This window comes from Meriones unguiculatus, chromosome 12 (genome assembly GCF_030254825.1).
Source record: "Meriones unguiculatus strain TT.TT164.6M chromosome 12, Bangor_MerUng_6.1, whole genome shotgun sequence".
Lineage (NCBI taxonomy): Eukaryota > Metazoa > Chordata > Mammalia > Rodentia > Muridae > Meriones > Meriones unguiculatus.
Window position 1 is genome coordinate 20758741 of NC_083360.1, and position 24959 is coordinate 20783699.

The 24959-nt window shown below is 44.0% G+C and overlaps 1 protein-coding gene across 5 annotated transcripts in view; it reads left to right on the top strand.

Annotated features, from left to right (window-relative positions):
• The first annotated feature begins 6086 nt into the window (after positions 1-6086).
• The window catches only part of Prom1 (prominin 1), a 95492-nt gene continuing 76619 nt past the window's right edge, over positions 6087-24959 (top strand). For 2 of the 5 annotated variants that reach the window (XM_021654446.2, XM_021654445.2), the window contains exons 1-2: positions 6359-6504; positions 10167-10509. In XM_021654446.2, the coding sequence (XP_021510121.1) occupies positions 10305-10509 (205 nt within the window). In that variant the 5' untranslated portion in view covers positions 6359-6504; positions 10167-10304. Of the gene's footprint in view, positions 6218-6358; positions 6505-6613; positions 6913-7025; positions 7133-10166; positions 10510-24959 lie in introns of those variants that run through there. The other 3 variants (XM_060365368.1, XM_060365367.1, XM_060365369.1) reach the window with 3 other exon arrangements.

Genomic DNA, 24959 nt, shown 5'->3' on the forward strand with positions numbered 1-24959 from the left:
AAGGACCAAATATATCTGGGCACAGGGTCTTTTCTGAGACTGACATTCAACCAAGGACCATGTATGGATATAACCTAGAACCTCCACTCAGATGTAGCCTGTGGTAGCTCAGTAACCAATTGGTTTCCCAAAGTGAGGGGAACAAGGACTATTTCTAACAGGAACTCAATGACTGGCTCTTTGGTCTCCCCACCCCCGAAGGGAGGAGCAATCCTGTTAGGCCACAGGGGAGGGCTTTGCAGCCAGTCCTGAAGATACCTGATAAAACAGGATCAGATGAATGGGGAGGAGGTCCCCCCTATCAGTGGACTTGGAAAGGGGCACGGTGGAGATCAGGGAGGGAGGGAGGGACTGGGAGGGAATGAGGGATCGGGACACGGCTGAGATACAGAGTTAATAAAATGTAACTGATTAAAATAAATAAATAAATAAATAAAAAGAAAAAAAAAGAAAGCATCATTCTGAAAAAAAAAAGGAGAAAATGTAGATACAAAGTCAGATGCACAGACAGAAAATGATGTAAAAACACATGGGGTCATTTTACCTGTAAACCAAAGAATAACTGCATTTGAAGAAGATAGAAGAGGAGGGGAAGGTTGGGGAGGAGAGGAGAGGAAAGGAGAAGAAGAGGAAAAAAAAGAGAGAGAGAGAGAACTAAGGGAGAGGCCTGGAAGAGATTCTTTCTCACAGCTCCTTTCTCCAAAAGGAGCCCAACAGACGCCTTGATTTGGGCCTCCAGGCTGTAAGACAGCATGTTTAAGTCACCCTTTCTACAGTTAGTGTTTAATTCTGCAGTTAAGTTGTTTAAGTCATCCTTCTAAAACACTGTCATAACAATCTCAAGAAATGAGTATGGACCCTAGATTGAAAGTTCCATGCAGGCTGTTGGCTGCTTGTATCTAAACCACTTAGCACCGCCATGGCATCAAATGGCTGCTCATCATAGTTTCTGCTTAGTTTTGTTGGATTATACTTTCTAAAATTATCTCGAATGTTGTGTGTAAGGCGCTTAAAATAATGGTTGCATCCATTAATGGTGACTGTTAGTTTTATTAAGCTGCTAAGTCTCAATTTCCTTCTCTAAGAAAATGAATAAAACAACCTCTCCTCCAATTGCTTTGCTTTAATGAAGAGGATGTGAGCAATTCAGTGCCTGGCAAATGCCAGTAGGTTAATAAATGACAGCAACAGGTGACTTAGTCTGCCCTGCAGTGTATTCCATGATTGGTCAGAATACTTCTTCTTGTTTCCTTCAGAGCTTAACATTTCACTGTTGTCCCTCCCTGACCTTCTGGTATTTATTGAAGACCTATAATGTGCTAAGCAATGTTTCATTCTATCTGCAAGAAATTTTAATAAGAATTCTATTCATTTTTAAGTGCCTCTTTGCTCATCTTTTTTTAAATTTTATCTTACTTTATAACGTGTCTGGGATGGAGGAGGACATGTGTATATGTGGGATTCAGAAGAAAACCTTGGGTGTTGATTCTCTCCTCCTTTGTTTGCAGGCAGGATCTCTTGTTGTGCACCACTGTGTGCACCAGGACAGCTGGCTATGACCTTCCAGAGTCTCCTGCCCACAGGGCTAGAGGGGGAACAGAACTGGCTCGTGCAGACTGAGTATATGGTGAGGATCTTTGAGAGTATGGCGATAATCTTTGGCATTTGTAAAATTGCTATCAGGACCTTTTTTAGTATATAGCTGATAAGATTTAGCCAACGCTTAATACTAATTTTGCTTATGACCTATTTTTGTTTTTAAAAATTACATGAATACATGTTTGCCTGTGTGTGGCACAGTATGTGAGCGTAGGTGTCTACAGAGGCCAGAAGGTGTTGTTTCCCGTGGAGCTGGAATTAGAGGAATTATGACCTGCTCAACATTAGTGCTGTGAAATAAACTTAGGTCTATAGAAGAGCCATCTTTCCAGTCCTAGGAGTTTAATGGAAACCAAACTCTATGGTTTGAACATTCAGGTTGTCACAACTTGGGGAAAGGTTACTACTTATAACTGATAAAGTCGACATTTGGGATTTCATTAAACATTAAACATCCCTGCATGCACGGAACACCTCTCTCCTGTAATAGGGGGTTTTCCAACCTCCAATACTAAGAGCATTGGGGTTAAAAAACAAAACAAACCCCTCTGGATCTAAAACGTTCTTTTCATTTTACTTGTACTTTTCCTCACTCATAATGTAAACAGTTCTAGAAATTGCTCTGTTTCATTCCTGTCCTTGAAAAGTGTTAGGCCATCTAGCCATCATAACCATTTCTAAACATGACTTCGACAAATATCTCCCTCTGGTTTTGATGCTCTCTGGTCTTCATGGTTAAGACCAGTTTGTTCAAATGCGGAGAATGGATACTGGTCTTTAAGAACCAGTTTGCTTTAAGAACTTACTTTGCTTTCTGTTGCTGTGATGAACACCACGACCAAGAGCAGCTTAGGGAAGAAAAAAATTTATTTCATCTTACCCTTCCAGGTAAGAGTTCATCATAGAGAGTCATCAGGGCAATGATTCAAGGCAGGCATCTGGAGGCAGGAATTGAAGCAGAAACTATGGAGGAATCTGCTTATTGGCTTGTTCACCCTTATTTGTTCAGTTTGTTTTCTTATATACCTCAGGACTACCTGCCTATGGATGACTCCACTCACATTGAGCTAGACCCTTTCATATCAGTCATCAGTCAAGGAAAATGCATGACAGGCTTGCCTCAGGCCAATCTGATGGGTGCATCTTCTCATACTTAGATGGCTCTAGCTTGTGTCAAATTGACAAAAGCCTAACCAACACACACCTCATGTTTGTGCTAGGGGTCTGGCTTAACATGATGAGGTCCTGTATTTAATCAGCAGCTATGCAAACAAAGCAAAACAAAGTTGAAAACATCCTTCATACTTGTTAATTAAAAACAAGAAATTATTCTGTGTTCTCATTTGTCAAACTGAGTTCATTGGAACCCAGCTTTTCTGTTATCTCCCTTTGTCTTTGGCAGCTGCTTGTAAGGTTGAGTGAAAGTTTGCCTTGAATGGGATTCAAAAGGAAGCATGGCTTGCACCTCTGGTAGGTGTATTCAGCAATGCTTCCCCAGCTAAGAGACAGCTGCTATAATCCAAGGTCCTTGTTAGCTTTTTTTTTTCTTTTTCTTTTCTTTTTTTTTTTTTTTTTAAGATTTGTATAACAGTAACCACTGGGTTCAATTTTTCTGAGCACAGTCTAGTTTTAATTTTTAAAAATCAAAATCAGTTGCATAGTATTTAAAACTTTGCTATTTGTCTCCCCAGAGAAAATAAGCCTAATGGGGCTTCTAAATTCTAACTTTCAAGGAATTAAAAAACATGACTCCTGTGCAGATACACCGTAAGTGAGGGAGGAAAGCATTTGCTTAGCTCATGGATTGATGAGGCAGCCACTGAGAGGCAGTAACTAGACTAGTTCAAAGGGTGATTTGAAGAATGACATTTATATGGGCAATTGGGAATCTAAAGTGAATATTTTTTAATAGACGAAAAGCTTGTCAACTTTCAGCAGATGATGAGGAGTGCAAATTAGGAAGTCTTTAAAAGAAGGGGAAACACATTGCTCAGCACAGGTGGACCTTTTGCTTTAGGTTGTTGAGTTCCTGGCTGAACCTTGAGTAGATTGTGACAACTGACAGCTTTTGAATTAACAGTGATGGACTCAGGCCTACTTCCTGTAGCCACTTCTCAGTTAGTTCAAGCCTTTTCTTCCTTGCAAAGTCAAGTATGGAGGAATGGCCTCCCACTCTGGCTCTAATTGTTTTCATAGGTTATTAAAGGCACACGTCCCCCTCCCCCTTTTTTGTGCACGGTACTCTCATTTGAGATGAGAACTGTCTCTAAAGACCAGGAATTTATTTGAAGCAGTTAATGACTGGAAGGTAGACTCCCAAGCACAAAACACAACAGTACCCCACACCCACTCCCATTAAACCGCTGGCTGAGTTTTCCAGCTTCTCCCCAGCTTTAAGTTGGAACTCTGCTGTCTTTCCCTTGCTCTGTCTGGCTCTTCCATCTGCTTTTTTTTTTTTTTTTTTTTTTTTTTTTTCACTATGTGAAGGCTTTCTACCTCTGCCCTTGAGTTAGGCTGGTGGATCAGACACAGATCATACCTGAAGTACAAGAGGAATGTTTTATTGCCTTTTGGTTATTAAACCAGTAATGTTATTTTTGGCAGCCCTGCCTAGAGGTAAGGCATAGAAAAGCAAGAGGAACAGGAAATCATGCAGTAAAATATTTACAGGAAAATGTTGGCTTGCTTGGAGCTATTCACTGCCCCGCTTTCCCTCTTTCTCTTTGTCTTTTTTCCTCTCTTCTCATTTCCTTCTTCCTCTCTCCCTGGCTCCACGTTACAAAATTTTAATCTGAAGGCAGTTTTGAGATGCAAAGTGTTTTTTTTTAATCTAAAGATATGCTGCCATGTTTTTGAGTCACACAAAACATCATTATTTTAATCATTAAAAATATTTGTTTTGCTGCAATCAATCACAAATGTCCACAGCTCCACTCTGTCAGTCCCTATACCCTCCAACTTCATTCCGTCTGAGGAACATGCCTTCTATGAACCTGTCTCATGACTGCTTCCACAGCTAGATGACCAGATAGTCCTTTATCCCCAGGGCAGGCTTAAAATAGTTGATCCAGGTGCTTCAGGAGCGGTGTCCCTCTTAAATCCCACGTAAGTGAAGAAAGCAAGCTCCAGGGTACAGACAGCAAAGGACTCTAGGCTGAGTTACCACAGCTTCCACTGGGCTCTTTGCTCAGCCCCACCGTGGAGACCACCAGCTGTCTTCAAAGACCCCTAGAACAGCACTGCACAGGGAATTCGAAAAGTGATGTTGTTCCTTTCAGAACACCTTCACTCATGGTTGAAATTGTCAGGTGAACTAGAATGATTATTCGTAAACATGTTTTGCTTTAGTTTTAGTGATTGCAAGAAAAATACCTAAATAGTCTCTTCAAAGCATTTTGAATTTTGAAATCAATATTGAATATTGATTTTTATGTATTCTGGCAATAGCTAAAGAATACTTTCTTGCTTTTGTAGCCCATGCTGTCCTTGAATTCCCAGTGCTGGAATTATGGGCATAATACCACCATGTCTGCATGCCTCCTCCTTCTCTGTGTGGTACTAGAACTTGAGCCTCGGACACGCTAAGCACATGCTCTTCTACTGAGCTGTCATATCCCCTACCCAATGCTTCATTTCTAAAGCCTTATGACTCTTGTAACCTTTTAAAACTTTATTTTAAATTATGTGTGTCAATGTGTATGTGCGCCTGAGTGCGGTTGCCAGACAAGACCAGAAGACGGCGTTACAGGAGACCTAGAGCTGGTGTTACAGGCCGTCACCCACATGGTGCTGGGACTTAAATTTGTGTTCACTGCAAGATCAGTAGGTGGTTGTAACTGCTGAGCTGTCTTTTCTGCTTAAGACTATTCGTGATACGTCTTACTGTTGTGTTCAGTGCTTATTCGTTTGTTCTTGTTGAACATGTTAAATGGTGAAGGCAGATGGTTGTGTAGCCATTTCCTTTGACTTGAACCAGCCCTTCCTGAAGGGAGGAAGGAGGTTGGTAAGATTCAGAAAACCAAGAAACAGGAGGCTCAGTAAAGCTCAGAAAGTTGTAAGACTCACAAGCCCCGCCCCATCCCCCCCAGGGCAGCATGGCACAGTTGCTCCAGTCTTCAGTGAAGCTGCTATCCAGCTATGAATTCAGCTGTGATGGAGCTCCAGCAATGTAGTTATTTTTGTTTGTTTTTGTCTATTTCAGACATGGTTTCTCTGTGTAGTCCTGTTCAGGAATGTTAGTCTCTGTAGTGTCCATCCCTGATAGCATTGAGATAGACCCCAGTCCCATAATTTATTTTTTTAGTTCTGTTTTTAATAAAACGCACAGGGCACCATTTAACCGTGTCTAAAGAGCGGGGAAGAATGTGGAAGCGAGAGATTTTAGGAGCTAGCTGCCTTCTAAGGAGCGATTTAGGATTAGGTGATAGAGAAGGGTGTTGTGGGACTGAGCTGGGATTTCAGCCGGGAAATAAAAACTATGCCCCGTGGATGTCCTCAGGGCATTGTGGCTGAGCCTCTCTGAAGGTCCAATCAGTGCGCTCAAAGCCCCAGGCTTAGTGCTCTTTAAATTACTGAGCCCTGTGAAGACCCCAGCACCTGGCCTCAAGCTCGGCCTCCGGTAAGTATGTTCCTGAAGGGGTCAGTGTGTTTCCTCAGTCGCATCCCCAGATCTCTGCCTGGGGACCCTGGAGCTCGTAACAGGTTCATAGGGTCCTGGGGTCCCGTGGTCCTGCCTCTTATACCCATAGCCAACCCGAGGCGGGCAGCAGGGCGGGCTCTCACCCAACCTCCCCTCTGATACTCCGGGCCGGACTCTAAATAATTCATGAACCAGGCGGAGGGAGTCCAGGCTGGAGGCTAGGAGTTAGAGAGCTCCTAGACCCGGGCAGGAGCTGGAAGGGATCGGTGAGTAGCTCCGGACCCGGCGTGGCGCTGAGCGCACCCTCTCCTAGAACACCTAGGGCAGGGATAGGGGGTGGAGGAGGTCGACCGGCGCCTCCCCCTGCCTCGACAGCAGGTGGCGGGAACCTGGGTTGCCTTCCGGAGCTGGAGGGGCTTGCACGGTGGTCTGGGTCCCGGCCACTTGGCGATCCCGGGGTCTGAGAGGACAGTGCAGAGCGTGCAAACTTTTTCTCGCGGTGGCGTCCCGTTCCGCGCCGCGTAGCTCGGCTCTGCTGCTCTTTTCCATCCCGCGGAGGGGTAGTGGTCGCTGGCGACCAGAGCTGGAGGCGGCGGGACTCCCAGGCCACCGGCTCGCTTTCGGGCAGGACGGCGGAAAAGAGGTTCAGTCCCGGTCCCGAGAACTCTTCTGCGGTAAGGAGAGCCCCGGGACAGGCCCTGGGGACGCGGGACTCCCAGCCACCGTCTTGCACCTCTGTGCAACGCACGGTGCTACCGGCCCGAGAGGAAGGGCGACGCGGGTGCTAGAGCAAACCGCCTCCCCGCGGCGGTTGCCGAGCGCACGCACCGGAGCGGGAGGTCCGGTCGCCCAGCGCCGAGACTTTCCTGGAGATGGAGACCAGGGACGCTCGGGGTATACTTTGACAGAACGCGGGGGCCGGGGACAACAAAGAGGAGTGTGGACGGACCATAGCTTCCCCGCCGCTGGGAGGCTCGGGGCTCGGGCTGAGTTTCGGGGAGCGGGTCGGAGAGGGACTGTGAGGAGCTCCGCTCCAGTCCCCGTACCCCTGCCCCGCCGGGGACTCGGGGTGGGCAGTGCCGCGCTGGCGCTCGGGACGGCGGGTCTCAGGGCCGACCCCCTCCCCCAGGCTGCGGTGGATTCCTGGAGGCTTCCAGATTCGCGCGCCGCCCGGGAGCGGGTTCTTTTGTGTTCCCGCAGCCCGGGAGAGGCCCCCCGAGCAGGAGAAAACGAGGGCGGGAGAGCACTCGGTGTGGTGGCAGCTTGGAGGGAAAAGCAGGGGAGGAAAGGTGCCGGTGCTTGCTCTGGGCGCCTGCTCTGTTGCTCTCTTATTCTATTGTGGACTTTTCTCATGCCCGGGCGGAGAATGGTTGCTGGCTTTTTGTTAAGTGAGTGAGAGGCTGAGGTCCTTGCAGGCCCCTCCACCCCAACTCACTGGAGACCCAAACAACTTGAACAATGAGTTGCATTGAACCATATAAAAACTTTTTTTTTATTGACCAGTTGAATATTGGCAAATTCATACGGTTCATCTTGGATGATTATTTTTCTCATTCATTTGTGAATTTACCTCTTTGAATTCACCACAAAGCTGGGATCTGTCTGCATGAGCCTAGGGGGTTCACAGTGGTTAGCCTGGGGCGTCAGAACTTTATGGACAGCGCGTATTGTGCCAAATTCGTTACTTGTTAGCATGTTAACTCACCAATCCTGTTCCAAAGCTCACTCCGCAGAGGAGAAAGTATGCAGCTGTCAACGTCACAGGATCGATTAATAAGTGTAACCAGAGACCCGGCCCTGTTTGAAAACTTGGGATTTTTGATATTCAGCAGGGCCCTTTAGTTGTTGTTTTTCTTTCTTTTTTTTTTCTTTCTTTTAAGTGTTCCATAAATTTTTATGGACTTCCTTATGATTTTTATGTTGAACTGTTTCTCGCTGTTCTAGTTCAATGAAGTAAGCAAACAGATCAAAGGATGAGTTGAAAATAATAATACTATGAGCTGGAGAAATGGCTCAGCGGTTGGGAGCACTAGCTGCTCCCCTAGAGGACTCCCAGCTCAACTCCCAGCATCCACATGACAGCTCACAAGTGTCTGTAACTCCAGCTTCAGGGACTCCATGGAGAGGCGCGTGGGATGCACATAAATACGCATGAAGGCAAAATACTCATCACATAAAATAAATCTTAGAAAATAACAACACTCTAAGTATGGTTGATTTCGTTTACAATGTGAGGAAATTGATTTTGTCAGTTGTCAAGAACCACTTCCTGGTTTTTAAGAACCTGGAAACAAACCAACCCAGCATGAGTGTAACAAACAGATGTTCTTGGGGGACAGTGGCAGGAGGGTTGGACAGCCAGTCTTAGCAACACAGAACAGGTGACAGGCCCCCTGACTGACATGTAAGTGTGGTGGGCATGGCAGATCTTAGATATGGCTGCTGTACTGCCATCTTCATTTCTAGAACGAATGAGAAGCCCCTCATCTTTAGTATGTATTCCAGGCTCAGGCCCAAGAGAAGGGATCTGATCAGCCTAGACTGGCTTACCCCCAGGGCCTATTTGGGCACCCCAGCTGGCCTCACAATGAGAGGTAGGGCTGCTTCCCACTGGACTCATAAAGGTGGGCTCTGAAGTCAAATACTCCCTCACCCCCAAGGCAACACCCCAGAAGACAGAAAGACCTTGGTCCTGAAGCTGTGTCCAGAGCCTGCATTGTCTTTGGAAAGTGGCAGGAATGGGGCAGAAAGGTGTTCTAAGAATATAGTGTTTATTTCAGCCTTTTGCTCCCTTCAGGGATGCTGGTTACAATGCAAATTAAGGCTGTCAAGGTGGCTCAGTGAGGTGGGGGTGGGGGGAATACCCTGTGAAAACTATGAGTTCAATCCCAGAACCCCCAGTAGGAGGAGAGAACCAACCCCAGAAATTTCTGAAAATTGTCTTCTAACTTACATCATCCTGCCCTACAATTAAAAAAAAAAATTAAAGTGTAGTTTAGTAAACCTCGTTCCAGCAGTTAGGTTTGGCCATCGGTATTTTAAGTCAACACCCATTGTTTTTTTAATTAAAAAAATAGTAATTTATTTTATTTGTATGGATGTTTTCTCTGTATCTGAGTATATACACCATGTTTGTGTCTGGTTCCCATGGAGGCTGAAGGCACTGCCCTGGCTTACCTGGAGCTGGAGTTTGGAGTGATTGTGAGCTACCATGTGGGTGCTGGGAACTGAACCCAGCTCATCTGCGAGATCAACAAGTCAACAGGTGATCTTAACTCCTGGGCCATCTCTGCAGCCCCCAAAGACTGTTTTAAGGGCTTGGGTTAGGTGTGATGGATACCTGGCATGTGATGTTAACAAGAATGCAAGGGAGCTGTACCTTCAGAGCAAAAGGGCAGCAAAACCTTCGAAAAGTTAATCTCGCTAGTCCGTGGCTGGGGGCCTCTGTGGCCCTAGCAGGAACTTGAGAGGATGAGCCTGGAGCATCAGAGCCCTGCTGTTCTGGTTAGAGCTTAGATTCTGAAGGAAAAGACTGACTTGGATTCTGGCCTGGTAACTGGTGACTGCCTGGTAACTGGTGTAGGTTGCTAAAATTTCTTCGGCATATATTATACCTTCAAAGCATGTAGGATGGTATCGGGAATACAGCAAGTGCCCAATGAATGTCTTTTTCCTCGAACAGTTTCCTGAGCCTTGCCTGGTGTTTCTTGACCCTGGAAAGGGCTGTGTTCTAAATCATCCCATCTTCCTGGAAGAAGTTCTCTGCTGGTCCCTACCTGCAGCTCTGGAGCAGGCTGTGCATTTGGTTTTCACTTCCGCCAATTAGGCCTAAGTGTTTAACTCTAAGCCATACCACTTCCTCTGGGGTGGGCTCCTGGGGCAGGTAAGGGCTTCTCTGAGTAACCAGTGCTCTTTCTTGCCCTCCCAGGGATGGTACTTTGAGTGACCTGCTTCTGCTCCCCTTGTTACCAGCCAGGAGGCAGAAGATCCTGCTGCTCCAGGAAAGGCCTACTGCCCCTGAGCTTCCAGAAACTACCTCACATGAGCTTGGGGGATCAGGCTGACTATGGCTCTTGTATTCATCATCCTGCTGCTACTGGCTCTGTGTGGATATCAGCCTGTGTCCACAGACACTCCTGCTGCTTTGATTTATGAATTGCCTACCCCAGAATATGAGACCCAAGACACCTTCGAGGTCTGGACTGTTGGCCCTCTCTACCAAATGGTGCACAGCTTCCTCGATGTGGTCCAGCCGCATGACTTCCCCATAGGTGAGTGGTGACCACAGCAGGATTGATTTGTCTCTCTTGGTTTCTGAATAACAACACCATCCATAGAGAAGACATTCAGCCCTGTACAGGACGAGGTTCAAAAGCATTGACTATACAGGAGCAGAAATATTTACAAAGAATTTAGAAACATGTTTATCTGGTTGAGCTCGGTGAGAAACGAAATTAAAACTTTCTGCTTGGATTGCGTTTCCACTTTACCTTGCTTTGTTTTGCCTACAGCCAAGCATTGTTCCAAAGCACATACACAACAATAGTGAAAATTAGGGTAAAAAATGTAAGTTCTTTGTCTTGGAATGAGGGGTTGATATTTATGTAGGAGCTGTGGGTTGTGCTACTTTAGAATTTAACTCTTTTCTACCCACCACCAAAAGCAATTTTGGCACTCCTTAGGACCAGACCTGCTGCTATGAACAACTGAGTATTAAGTTTAGTACGAGGGACAAAGGGTCAGCTCCCAGTACATTATGGTCAGAACTATTGTTGTCTATACACAGTACTGAGGTTTTCCTTGACCTTCTTGTAATTCTTTAACCTGGGAGGCCCCTGGTATGTGTGATCACAGATGCAGTCCTGTGAGGAGGACAGAAGTGCATGTGAAGATTCTGAAGTACAGCCTGTATTTTTGATGAGCTTAATTTACACCTCTCCTAAGCTTGTCTTTAAACTACAGAGATGTTATGAAATTTGTGGCAGTCTGAAAGATGAATGTAGAAGACAATGAAATAAGGAGAGTTTAGAAGGCTGTGGTTAATGTGTGTATGTGTTTGAGAGAGAGAGAGAGAGAGAGAGAGAAGAAACAGATCAAGGGAGAGACAGGGACACAGAGAGTTTACATCATGGGGCTGTGTTGGCTAAATTTTTTTCTTAATTTATTTTTATTTTATGTGCATTGGTGTTTTGCCTGTGCATATGCCTGTGCATATGCTATACTCTCTGGAACTGGAGTTACAGATAGCTGTGAGTCGCCATGTGGGTGCTCTTAACTGAACCTGGGTTCTCTGGAAGAGCAGCTCTTGACCACTGAGCCATCTCTCCAGCCCTGACTAGTTAAGTTTAAAATGCCAGCTTGCCACAATCAAGAATGAGGGATTGCCTTGATCAGCTTTGCCTGTGGTCTAGTCTAACTGAGGAAACAGAACCGGCAAGCAAGCAGGCAGCGCGCGTGCATTCATTTCCTCTGCTCTTGACTGTGGATGTCATGTGTCTGCGTGCTTGGGATCCTGCCTTGACTTCCCTCAAATGCTGGGCCATCACCTGGAGTTTCAAGCCAAATAAACCCTTCCCACCCCGTGCTGCTTTTTGTCAGGCTATGTTATCACAGAAGGAAAAAGGAAATGAGAACAGGGACGTTTATAGTTTTAGTAAAATGCATGTTTATTGACATTTTAATTGTGTTAAATTAGCTTGAAACAGTCTGAAGGACTCTTGTCAGGTTCCTATTCAAATTTCAATTCTAAGAAATGTCAGTCTGGGTCTTTAGTGTCACTGAAGATGATCTTAAACTAACACTGTTTCTGACACTGCTTAAAACAACAAACCTGGAAATCCAAACAATGAAATGAGGGGTTACTTGCTCGTGTTTGTTCCATATTATTTGTTTCAAATAGCTGTTTTTTTTTATAGACGTACTATGAATGTTACTGTAAAAACAGGTAATTATTATTGTTCCTAGTCATTTAAAACTTTTTGTGTGTTTCTCTAGTGTATGTGTATGCACATTTGCATATGGGTGAAGGTGTATGTATGTATGGAAGCTACAGGCTGATGTTGGCCATCTTCTTTTATTGCTTTCCACCAGTAATATACATGCGTTCTACCACTCCTGTCTTGGATGTGGGTGCTGGCAGTCCAGTTTCAGGTCCTTATGCTCATGTGGCAGATACTTTCCAACTGAGCTGTTATCTCCTCATCCTCTAATTACCTTTAAAAAAAAACTGTATGTATATACGTAAGCACAGTAAAGGCAATATATACAGTAAGCCTAACCAACATCAAACTAAACGGAGAGAAACTTAAATCAATCCCGCTGAAATCAGGGACAAGGCAAGGCTACCCACTCTCTCCATACCTCTTCAACATATTTCTTGAAGTCCTATCTAGAGCAATTAAGACAACTGAAGGAGATCAAGGGGATACAAATCAGAAAGGAAGAAGTCAAAGTTATCACTATTTGCAGATGATATGATAGTATACATGAGTGACCCTAAAAATTCTACCAGAGAACTCCTTCATTTGGTAAACACCTCAGCAAAGTGGCTGGATACAAAATTAACAACAACAACAAAATCAGTCGCCCCCCTGTATATGAAAGACAAAAGGGCTGAGAAAGAAATTAGGGAAACGACACCCTTTACAGTAGCCACTAATGATGTAAAGTACCTTGGTGGGACTCTAACCAAGCAAGTGAAAGACCTGTTTGAAACAAACAAACAAACAAACTGTAAGTCTCTGAAGAAAGAAATTGAAGAAGATAGCAGAAGATGGAAAGATCTCCCATGCTCATGGATTGGTAGAATTAACATTGTGAAAATGGCCATCCTGCCAAAAACAGTCTACAGATTCAATGAAATTCCCATCAAAATACCAACACAATTCTTCACAGAACTTGAAAGAACAATTCTCCATTTCATATGAAAAAAAAAAACAGAATTGCTAAAACAATCCTGTACAATAATAGATTCTGGGGTATCTCCAGGCCTGATCTCCAGCTGTACTATAGAGCAACAGTAATAAAAACTTCATGGTACTGGCATAGAAACAGAATAGTGCATCAATAGAATTTAGTAGAAGACCCAGAATTAAACCCAAACACCTAAGGATTCTTGATTTTTGACAAAGAAGCCAAAACAATACAATGGAAAAAAGATAGGATCTTCAACAAATGGTGCAGGTCTAACTGGATGTCTACATGAAGAAAAATGCAAACAGATCCATGCATATCACCCTGCACAAAACTAAAGTCCAAGTGGATCAAAGACCTCAACATGAAACCAGGCAAACTAAATCTGTTAGAAGAAAAAGTGGGGAAGAGCCTTGTACTCATTGGCACAGGAGAAAACTTTCTGAATAGAACACCAATAGTACAGGCTCTAAGATCAATAATCAATAAATGGGACCTCATGAAACTGAAAAGTTTCTGTAAAGCAAAGGACACTGTTGTCAGAACAAAACGACAGCCTACAGGCTGGGAAAGGATCTTCACCAATCCTATATCTGACAGACAGCTAATATCTAGAATATATAAAGAACTTAAAGAAGTTAAATACCAACAAACCAAGTAACCCAATTTAAAAATGGGGTACAGAGCTAAACAGTGAATTCTCAATAGAGGAATATTGAATGGCAGAAAAGCACTTAAAGAAATGTTTAACGTCCTTAGTCATCAGGGAGATACAAATAAAAACAACCCTGAGATTTCACCTTACACCCATCATAACGGCTAAGATCAAAAACTCAAATGACAATATATGCTGGAGAGGATGTGGAGAAAGGGGAACCTTCCTCCATTGATGGTGGGAATGCAAACTTGTACAACCACTTTGGAAATAAAAATGGCACATTCTCAGAAAACTGAGAATAGTGCTACCTCAAGATCCAACTATATCACTCCTAGGCATATATCCAAAATATGCTCAACTATACAAAGGACATTTGCTCAACCTTGTTTGTAGCAGGTCTATTTGTAATGTCCAGAATCTGGAAACAACGTAGATAACCCTCAATGGAGGAACGGATACAGAAATTGTACATTTACACAATGGAATACTACTCAGCTATTAAAAACAAGGAAATCATGAAATTTGCAGGCAAATGGTGGGAACTAGAAAAGATCATCTTGCTTGAGGTATCCCAGAAGCAGAAAGACACACATGGTATATACTTACTCATAAGTGGATATTATCCATATAATATAAGATAAACATACTTAAATCTATACTCATAAAGAAGCTAAACAACAAGGAAGACCCTAGGGATGCTCAATTCTCATTCAGACAGGGAACAGGATATGAGCCTACCACAGAAGGCCGCTGAAAGACTCTACCAATAGAGGTACTGATGCAGATGTTGAGAGTTATAGCCAAACTTTTTGGGCAGAGTGCAGGGAATCTTAGGAAAGAAGGGGGAGATAGAAAGACCTGGAGGGAACAGGAGCTCTAAAAGGAGACCAACAGAGCCATAAAACTGAGCCCTGGGGTCTCTGACGAGAATGATACCCCAACCAAAGACCATGCATGGAGAAGACCTAAAACCCTTGGCTCAGATGTCAATATGATGTCAATTTCATCTTGATTTCAATCTTCCCAGCCTTCAGCACAATGACTCTTGAGTGAGACACAGCTCTCTCATATCTCAGTCTCCAAATATGGTCCCTAGTAAGAGGAGCAGGGACTTTCTCTGACATGTACTCAATGGCAGGCTCTCGGAGAACAATACAACCAATCCTGATGAGACCTGATAGGCTAGGGTCAAATAGAAGGAAAGGAGGACCCTCCTCCATTAGTGGACTAGGGGAGGGGCATAAGGGTAGGAGGGTGGGGTTGGGAGGAGAGAAAGAATGGGGCCACAGCTGGGATACAAATTGAATAAATTGTAATAAATGGTAATAATAATTTATCTTAAAAAATGTAGGTACAAAAAAATGTGTGCACAAAACTTAGAATTCAGTTATTTTGAATTAGTTGTGCTGTATGAATTTACAGTGAATCCAGAAGAGTTGAAACTGCCCGTGTTTCAGTTTAAAGCATAGCCTACATACAATTACGTAATTCTATAATCTCTTTCCATACATTGTTCTATGTTAAACCTCCGATTTCATAGGAAGGTTCTTTGCACTTTGTAAAGCAATGCATATTCAAAGCCTTGTTTCAGTAACCAGGCTAGCTGAATAGGTATTTGGAAGGTTTGAACTCCATCACTAACATTGTGAACTTAGAGAAGAGCCATCTGGAGAGTATAAACCTGAACCTTCTGAGGGTGTCGGCCTACCTTGTAGCTTGGGCTCATCGTAGTGAAGTGAGGCATGCTCCTGACTTGCAGCAGCAGACAAAAGCAAAATAGTTTTTTCTTTGAGGGAGAAAATCATTAGGGTGTCTTCAGAATGTAATGTTGAATTTGAAAGTTGACATCTTAGGGTTTCTATTTTCTTCTCTCATCATTTCTTTCTTTCTTTCTTTCTTTCTTTCTTTCTTTCTTTCTTTCTTTCTTTCTTTCTTTCTTTCTTTCTTTCCTTCCTTCCTTCCTTCCTTCCTTCCTTCCTCCTTCCTTCCTTCCTTTCTTTCTTTCTTTCTTTCTTTCTTTCTTTCTCTCTCTCTTTCTCTCTCTCTCTTTCTTTCTTTTCTTTCTTCCTTTCTTTCTTTTTTTCTTACTTTTTTCAAGAAACAGTTTCTCTGTGTGTAGCCATGACTGTCCTTGATTTCGCAAAGATAAAGATCCTCCTGCCTCTGCCTCCTGAGTGCTGGGATTAAAGACGTGCACAACAACTGCCCATCCACCATTCTAGTGTCTTTTATATTGTTCCATCCAATTACTGGATTTCATAATCATCTTTAAGTGTCCTTAAGGGCTTTTATATCACCTAAGTCATGAACGAAACAGTCATGTCTTTCATCTGGGATCCATAGATTTCCTAGTCACCAAATCATGGGGAGATAGCTTTAGAATATTAGTCCAAACAGAAAAATTTGAGACATATAGGTTGAGAGATAGTGTGCTGACTAGTTTTAGTATCAACTTGAAATAGCTAGAAAAGGAGGGAACTGAGAAAACTGCAGCCTCTGTAAGATCTGGCTATAAGGCATTTAAAAAAAATAGTGATTGATTGGGTAGGGCTAAGCCCATTGTGAGTGATGCCATCAAAGGCTGTTGGTCCTGGACTCTATTAGAAAGCAGGCTGAGCAGACCATGAAGAGCAAGCACCCATCCATGGTTTCTGCATCAGCTCCTGCCTCCAAGTTCTTGCCCTGTCTGAGTTCCTTCCCTGACTTCCCTCAGTGAGGGACTATGTTGTGGAAGTACAAGCCAAATAAAACCTTTCCTCCACAGCTTGCTTTCATCGTGGTGTTTCATTGCAGCAATAGAAACTCTAACCAAGACAGATGGCATGATCCAGAGTCTGTTCTTCTGCCTGAAAGTAGAGGATCTTTACATGAGGAGTTTAGTGCAGACTGAGGAACGGTAGAGGAAGGAACGATATTTGAGCCTGGGCTCCCTCTGCTTGTCATGTATCTTATATCCAACCAAAAGAGTTTACTGTGTTTTTCATTTGACGTTCGTGAGAGAAGCCTGTGTTGCATCCTGAAGAGGGCTGAGGTGGAATGTCCTTGTTCAGCTGAGACTTGAGACAGAGTTTTACTTCTTGGACAAAAGAGAATAGATATGAATAGATCAAGAATATGGGTAACTGAGCCATGGTACAATGTGTCCTTGAACCTGAGGTGGTTCAAGAACGTCTTTCTGGCTTGGAGTCACTGAGAATATGAGCCTGCATGTAGCCTGAGGCTCACTGAGAAGAGAGCTGTGTCTCACCTCAAGAGTCACTGTGCTGAAGGCTGGGAAGATTGAAATCAAGATGAAATCAGATTGGGCCTCAGATAGGCCCTATAGCCTGGGTTGAAAGTAGCTGTTTTTTGCTGGGTGCTTCCATGTCCTTTCCATAGTGCATTCTCAGAGATACAATCAGACACCTACTGATGTCCCTCTCTTACTTTTTTTTTTTTAACCAGACACAAATCTTACCATGGGGGCTTTCTCTGGTGCCCCAGTTGGGTGTTGTGAGCCAGAGGCTAAAATCTGTTCAGCTGGGCGGGTAGATCACATGGAGGTGGATGTTCCTCTAGAGGAATAACTGTGAACATACAATGTAGTGGAAAGTAAGGGGTGGGGGAGATGCATACAATTTTGTGTCCAAAGGACTGTGTTTATATGTTAGCTTTTATAATGTCCTGCAGAGATGATCAAGGCCAAGTTGTTAACTTTCAGATCCTTGTTTCTTGTAGATGGAATCTGACTGTAATCAGAGCCTACTTTATAGCTCTTATTTGTGAGGTTTACATGAGATGTTATGTGTAAAGTGTATGTTTAAAACCATTCCTGGTTGGCACTGGGAAGAATCAGTGAGTGTAGTTGCTATTAACTTTATTATCTGAGAGGAAAACATTGGCCAAATGTGATGTTTAAGTTGATGTAGGCAGAGGACATGGGAACAGGATGACTCTCTGGGCATCACTGAAATACCCTTGCTGCTACTCCCTCCTCGGGAACATTCTATACAGAATCGCCCTGTTAGAAGCAGTTCTGTGATGTCCTAGGGTGCCCAGGCTGGGTATGGTTGGCAGGCCTCCTAGTAGCAGAGTGGGCACCAGGATCCAGGGCTTACTGCCATTCTGAATGGTCTTCCTTCCTAGCAAGGATGCCGGCATCTAGCAGGTGCTTGGGTTTCCTCCACTTCTTTGGTCTTCAATGCTGTCCCCAGTAATCAGTCCATGAGGCTTGTTTTGCTGTCTGTTACTGCTACCTGTTAACTCACTGAAATCCTTCATAGTTTTTGGAGGCAGGTGATGGCCATACGTGGAGTGTCAATTATAATCATATGTCTCGTTACAGGTTGGGAAACTGAGTCATAACACATATTCAACTTGAAAGAAAGAGGCATACCGAGAGCCCTTTGTTTGTGGGACTAGTTATTTCTCTAGTAATCCTTGGTTTCTTGCGGGTAATTTGTTTTTCCTTTTATTTTAATGTGGTGCTCTTAAAATAACCATGGGTTAGGTATCACAACCAAAACAACAACAACCAACAAAAAAAATGAACAACAGCTAGAATTTTAAAAATGAAAGAATTTAGAAAATCTATGAGTCAATATGAAAGATGACAGCCTTTGCATATGAAAAGTGGACATTGCAGACTGTCCTGTTGGTGTTAAATAGAGCCTCTTCCAATTTTATGTGGCAACAATGAATTTGTTCTAAGGTAAGATACAGAGCCATTCTGAGGAAGCCAGAAAAAAAGGACATGTCTGCTTTTAGTTTTATGAAATATTCTAAAATAATTGTTCACCCTGCCTTAGCATGTTCTTAAATTAGATTTTAGAATGGTTGACCTATTTCGAAAAGTATTTCCAGAGACTAATCTGATTTGCCCCTGGGATCTGGTGTATGTGGGCATGGCGTTGGCTAGGAGGTAGAATCGGGGCATGAGGGTGAGTGAGGCTGGGTTCCTATAGGGTTTGGGATCTCCTCAGGATCTTGGAGTGTGCAGACACTTCTGTCTTGTGGTTAAACAAACGTGCTAGCTGAGGTGATCAAGAAAGTTGGACATCAGGATGGAGAGTTGTGCCATTGTTTGAAGTGGGATTGAGATGGCCTTACTGTCGAGACTCTCTCTCTTCCTCCCACCAGAACTGGAGACCTTAGCATCTCCTGCCTTCTCCAAGGCTGCTGCTCTCCACCCCCAAACCCTGCTCTCAACTCCCATGGTCTTCATTGTATAGAATTTATTTGCAGGTGTTACAGGTTACAGATTAGCTTCCTGGAGAGAGCACCAGCAGCTCTTTTTCTTCCACCCCCTGATTCTAAACCTAATCAATGTCGGGCCCTCTCGAGAACCATGGCTAGGGGGCTGCTGAGTGGTCCTGGCTGCTGTGGGCCTTTGCTGTCTCCACAACTGCAGAAGCAGAGAGAGGTGGTTCCAGGAAGGTTGCTGACCAGGTGGACAGCCTAACAGGTGTGCCTGTACTAACATCTAGGTACCACTACATAACAAAACCTGTATGTTTTCAGCTGATTCACACAAAGTAGTCATTGTCCTCTACAGATCATGTGACTCAGGTTGGCACTGGACTTTGCCAAAAATAAGGTCACCAAGGCAAAACAAAACCTGATGTGTCTTGTTCCTTCCTCCTTGTCAGGCACCCTGTACCTCCTCCTCTCCTTTCTTTCCAGCAATCTTACAAGATTAGACAAGTTGGCCAGTCTGAATGAGGTCCTCCTAGTGTTTCATTCTATAGAAGCTGAAGCTGAGGGCAGAGCACTAAATGGATTACCCAGGGCCGACAGCTAGCCAAGCAGCTGGCTGCAGCTTTGAGGCTCACAAGGAAAGTGAGAGTCAAAGGAGCCTGAGACAGTGTTGCAATGTCCCTTGTGCCAACGGCCCAAAGATAGACGGCACTAAGAGTCCTTTTTTTGCATTTATTTGTGTGTATGTGCGTGTGTCTGTGTTTCTTGTGTGCACATGCATCCTGCCACATATTGCTTGTTTCCTTGTGCACAAAGCCTCCCTGGTTGAAATGCGATCCTGTCGTTCTATAGCTAGTAACAAGCAGCAGGAAAAGTTCTTCAAAAGCCTCTAGAAGCAGGGCTTCCTGCTCTGTGGGGCCCTGCCTGCACTGGAATGCCTCAGCAGTTTCCTCTGGGCCCCCCTGTAGGAAGGAGATTAGTGTGAGTATAAACATGGGAGGCACCTCAACAGCTGCAGGATGAAGCCATCCTGGCAGGGAAGCAGCCCTGAGTCCCTGGAGAAAAATATGGACTGCAGAGGGCTGCAGGTCAGAGCTGCCCAGCAAGAGATCAGAGCCCCACTGTGTGGCCAGGTCTAGATTTAGAAAATCACCGTGCTCTGAGTGATGCTTAAGAGTCTGAGCCCTGGACCAGCCTCCTAGCTTACTAGCTCTGTGATGGTGACCAAGCTACTTAGGTTCTCTATTCCTATGGAAGATGACAGTTGATCACAGGATCTACCTTGGGGGTCCACAGTACTTAAGTATTAAGTAAATATTTGTAAAGCACTTAGAATAACATTTGATAGTAACACTCACTGCTATTTATTTGCTTGTCAAATAACATAAGAATGTTTATAATCTGTATTGATTAATCACAAGCTTGGAGGATCACAGAGACAGGAGGAGCAGTTAAGTGACCCTTGCATATTGACTTTGCAGGGTGGTGGTGTAAGACCTGGGGTCTCACAGCTCAGGAGTTCAATCGCGCCCTTCCCAGACACTCCCCCAGACCAAGACTCGTTGCAAAAGCAAGAGGTTTATTAACCATTGTACAACGGGGTCACCCCTGCCGGTCAGTAAAGAGTGGCACCGGGAGACAAAGGCCTTTAGGTCTTTAAAAGAAAAATTGCGGGAGATTTGAAGTTCTAGTTTTGGCAATTTAGGATTGGATGAGGAAGCTATAAAGTAAGATAATTGGTTAGTCTTAGGTGCTCAAGCTTGGCCAGTCCTGCCAAGTGTGGATGCAGCTGCAATTGAAGGTGGGGGTGGTTAGCTCATCCTTGAAGATTAGGGCTGCGGGCTCTTGGCTAGAGGTCAAAAGCTACTCAGAAGAAGTCTAGGTTTGTTGCTAAGAAACGCTAGCTCAAGGACAAGGGTCTGGTCGTTCTTTTGCCGAGTGAAGGTCATTGCTTGCTTTCCCTTTTTTTATATTTGTCCTCACAGATAGGGCCACATTTCTTTACTTTCTGGAAAGGTACTAAGAGGCTTTAGCTTAACCTGGACCTAAAACTCAAAACTATAGGCTTTAGAAGACATATAGGTTACAAAGTTAGCCTAACACTTTCAGTGGCAACAGATGGTCACAGTCTGGGGCACTCATACCAGCTCTAGAATATCCTACCACGGCTGGAAGCCAACAGTCTAAAATCAAGGCATAAAGCACAGCTTCTCTCCCTCTTAAGGCCCTAGGCAGGAATGCTCTACGCTTTCCCCAGTCTAATGGTGCTAAGTGTCCCTTGGCCTGTGTAGGGTCACTGTCCTCTCTATAAGGCCGCACTATCCCAAGATGCACTCATCTCTGGATCCGTAACTCACAGATATGATTGTAAAGACTCTCCACCAATGGCATTTGCAGGTTCTAGGGTTGGGACTTGGCTATGTCACTTTAAGATTTCCCATTCACTATACCTTTTGCCTTCCTCCTTGGTTCTCTGAATAACCTTGTGCAGCTCAGAGATGCTAAGCCCCAAGTTCTATTCTTAGAAAGTGAACCAGATTGTAACCTGGTTTGTCTGATTCCAAGCACTCAAAGGTCTGCAAAGCCTTTCTTCCTGGTGTGAGCCTGGCGGTGTCTGGCTGAGAGCATTGGCTGAGTTACTTGCTTTCTGAAAGGCTCACAAGCTGATTGCCAACCCATCCGACTCCAGTCAGCCCTGACACGGGCAGGCTGGGCCATGTTCTTTCCGAGGTATGAATGGTGTGCTCACGGCAGTTCCGATTGATAGTGGTAGAGAAATGAGAGGAGGCTCCACAAAGGGATTAATGTTTGAACTGAGCTGTGACTGTATGGTTGAGTCCTAGAAGCAGAGAGAGGCTGAATGATGCAAACTGAGACACAGACTCAGAAAAGGAGCAGGAAAGCAGGGTTGGGGGGGGCAGGGTGTGAAGGCAGATAGATGTCAGACATGCTCTGGAGTGCCCACGTAAGGTTCCACAGACACCAGGGAGTGAGGGGTCATGAAGAAAGCCTACACCCGTGACCATAGATAGCTCCCTGCCGCAGGACACAGAGATGTGCGCAGTTCTGTTCAGTCTCCTGAAGATTCCTTGTGTGTCTGGAGTAGAGCCAGCTCCTTGTTAGTCCAGCTTTGGTGTCACCTGGGAGGTTAGTGGAAACATGGGTTCTCAGGCCCTTTATGCCACTCTTAATTATAGTAACCTTTTACTTAAACAGTTCTAAAACAGTAAAAATAAAAAAGTGAAAGCAAAACTGTGTGCACAGAGCAGCCTGGGTACGCTGTCCAGTTGACCTGTCACAGATGCCACACATCCACAGCAAGGAGAAGACCTGTCACCCACAAGTCCGCACCCAAGACTTGCCTCTTGGTCACTGTCTGCCAAGAATAACTAGCGGCTCTACCACGTTGTAGTGGCAAGGACTAGGTGTAAATCCCGGTAGAGTCACCCCAAGTGTATGCTATTGGTTCTGGCTTCTCTCCCTGAATGTGTTATTCATGAGAATATTGTTATGTACAGCTGTAAATATTCTCTCATCATATATTATACATTATTCCACTATGTGTGCATGTCAAAATTTATTAATCCACCCAACTGATTTGGTATTTGAGGGTTTCTTCACTGCATTGTTGCAAACATTTTTTTTTCTGCATGTCTTTCACTGACTTCACACACGTCTCTGTTTTTTCAAGAGAATATACTGAGTCTTTTTTTTTTTTAAAGTTACTAAGGGCTCATGAGGACGGCTCATTTGGTGACATGCCTGCCATGCAAGCACGAGGACTTAAGTTCAGATCCTCAGAACTCAGACAAGAAGCAAGGCATATGTTTGTAACCTGAGCACTGGGATGTGGGAGAAACAGGCAGCTTTCTTAACCTCATCTGCCAAATCAGTGAGCTTCAGGCTCAGTGAAAGACCTTGTCTCGAAAAAGAAAAAGAAAGACAAAGCAATCCAGAAAGGATGCCAGGCATCATCCTCTGGCCTCCATGTGCACACATGTGCATTTACACAAACACACACACTAACACAGTTGCCTCGATACACATGAAAAAAATTACTAGGGAACATTTGAAATGTATACAAGAGCAAGGGCACAATATAAGGAGATACATCCCTTTCCAACAACACTCTCCTTGGATTGCCCTTTTCCCTAACCTGTGCCCCTTCCTCTATTTTGAAATGAATTCTAACTATTTTATCATTTAATGCACAGCTGGTTAAAGGCAGTAATGCAGAATCCATGGATAAGGCGCCTTGACTGTATTGACAAAGAAAGGTCAGATCAAGGTTCAAATCTGAGGCAAAACAATTTATAGATCTTTACATAGATTGAAACAAAAAAAAATTAGAACATGTGTCTTTTTTTAGATGCTCCTACTATGGTGATCCTGATCTTATTAATTTAATTCATTCTTTAACATGCTTCAATTTTTGAGAAACAAGGTGATACTCTGGAAAATTTGTGACTTTAAATTTTTACACATCAGCAGCATCTTTCCATGCTTGTTCTTATTATAGTGTTTCCTAAGTTAAAAATAAAAGAAAAAGCTCCTTTTAATCAAGGAATGTAAAACAATTTATAGTCTTTTGATGCATGGGCCAAGACTTAAATTTTGCTTTTATTATGAGTTTAATTGAAGTTCCAAAATTAGTGTTTCTGATATAAATCAGGCTCAGAGTGCATCCTTTATAATTTTAGGCTTCTTTGTTTTGATTTCTTTGAAGTATAACAAAAGTGAAGGCACTTCGGTTTAGAGTTCCAGATTTGTAGTTTATTTTTTCCTCAGACATCCAAATTACTGGCCTGTGTTAAATGTATTTGTGTACGTGTGTGTGTGTTCGTGCAGTTGAACCTAGGATTTTCCTTACACATGTTAGGACAGTGTCATCCCACTGAGCCACACTCCCGTCTCTTTGACTTAGTTCTTAAGCACTCAATGTCTTTATATTCATGTTTTCTTCACTTCAAAGTTATATTCAGTCATAACATTAACAACTGTACTTATATATAAAAAGGTCAGAAAATAACTTGTCAGCAAATTCTGTGTCAGGCTGAATTACACACTTGACCACAATTCATATGTGGAAGTCCTAACCCCAAGTACCTCATTTACAAATGAGAGTCATTGAGGATGTAATTCATGGTTAAGATGAGGTCATACCAGAGCAGGCTGGTACAGAGCAGGCTGGTGGCGGGGAAGGTTTGTGTGTGTGTGTGCACGTGCTCATATGCTTGTGTGTATGTGGGTGCTCATATTTTGTGAACGTATGTGTGGAGGCCAGAGACCCATATCATGGGCCTTCAAAGATGAATGCAGTGCCTGGCTGGTGATGGGGAACCTACAGTCAAGTTTTCATCCTTGTGCTGGGCCATTTCCCCAGCACATGGTGTCAGTCTTTTCAGAGGAGACGATCTGACACACAGGAAAAACGCAGTATCTAGGTTGCTGTGTCTTCGTTGCTAAACAGAAACAGCTGGCTTTTATAGCTGGCCTTTGCTAGCTCCTGGGGTGTAACCATCCTGACAAAAGTGAAGATCCTAGACAAACTTGTGCCGTTGTCTTTGGCCATTAAGCCACAGAAATGATGGAGCTAAAGAAACTGGAATTTCCCCCAGTAGTCTCAAGCTGGGAGAAAGAGAAGGCTGAAGCCCTGTGTCTTCAGAGGAGGAATCAGTCTCCTAGGAAAAGATGCACACATGCTGATAACTTGTCAGGTGCCTTGCAGTAGACACTGGAGCAAACCGAGGTTCTGTCAATGTCCGGCAGAACCTCACTTTGACCAGGACTGATTCATTATGCATATGTCCTGCTTTCTGTTTAAAACCAAATCTCACGTCAGGACCCAAAGCTGTACTTTGGCGGGGGTGGGGGTGGGGGTGGTCACTGGAACTCTTTGCTCCCTTTCCTTTCTAATGTGGTCACACTGAATAATCTCTTTTCTCTGTCTTCTTCCCATTACTTGTCTGTTTAGTT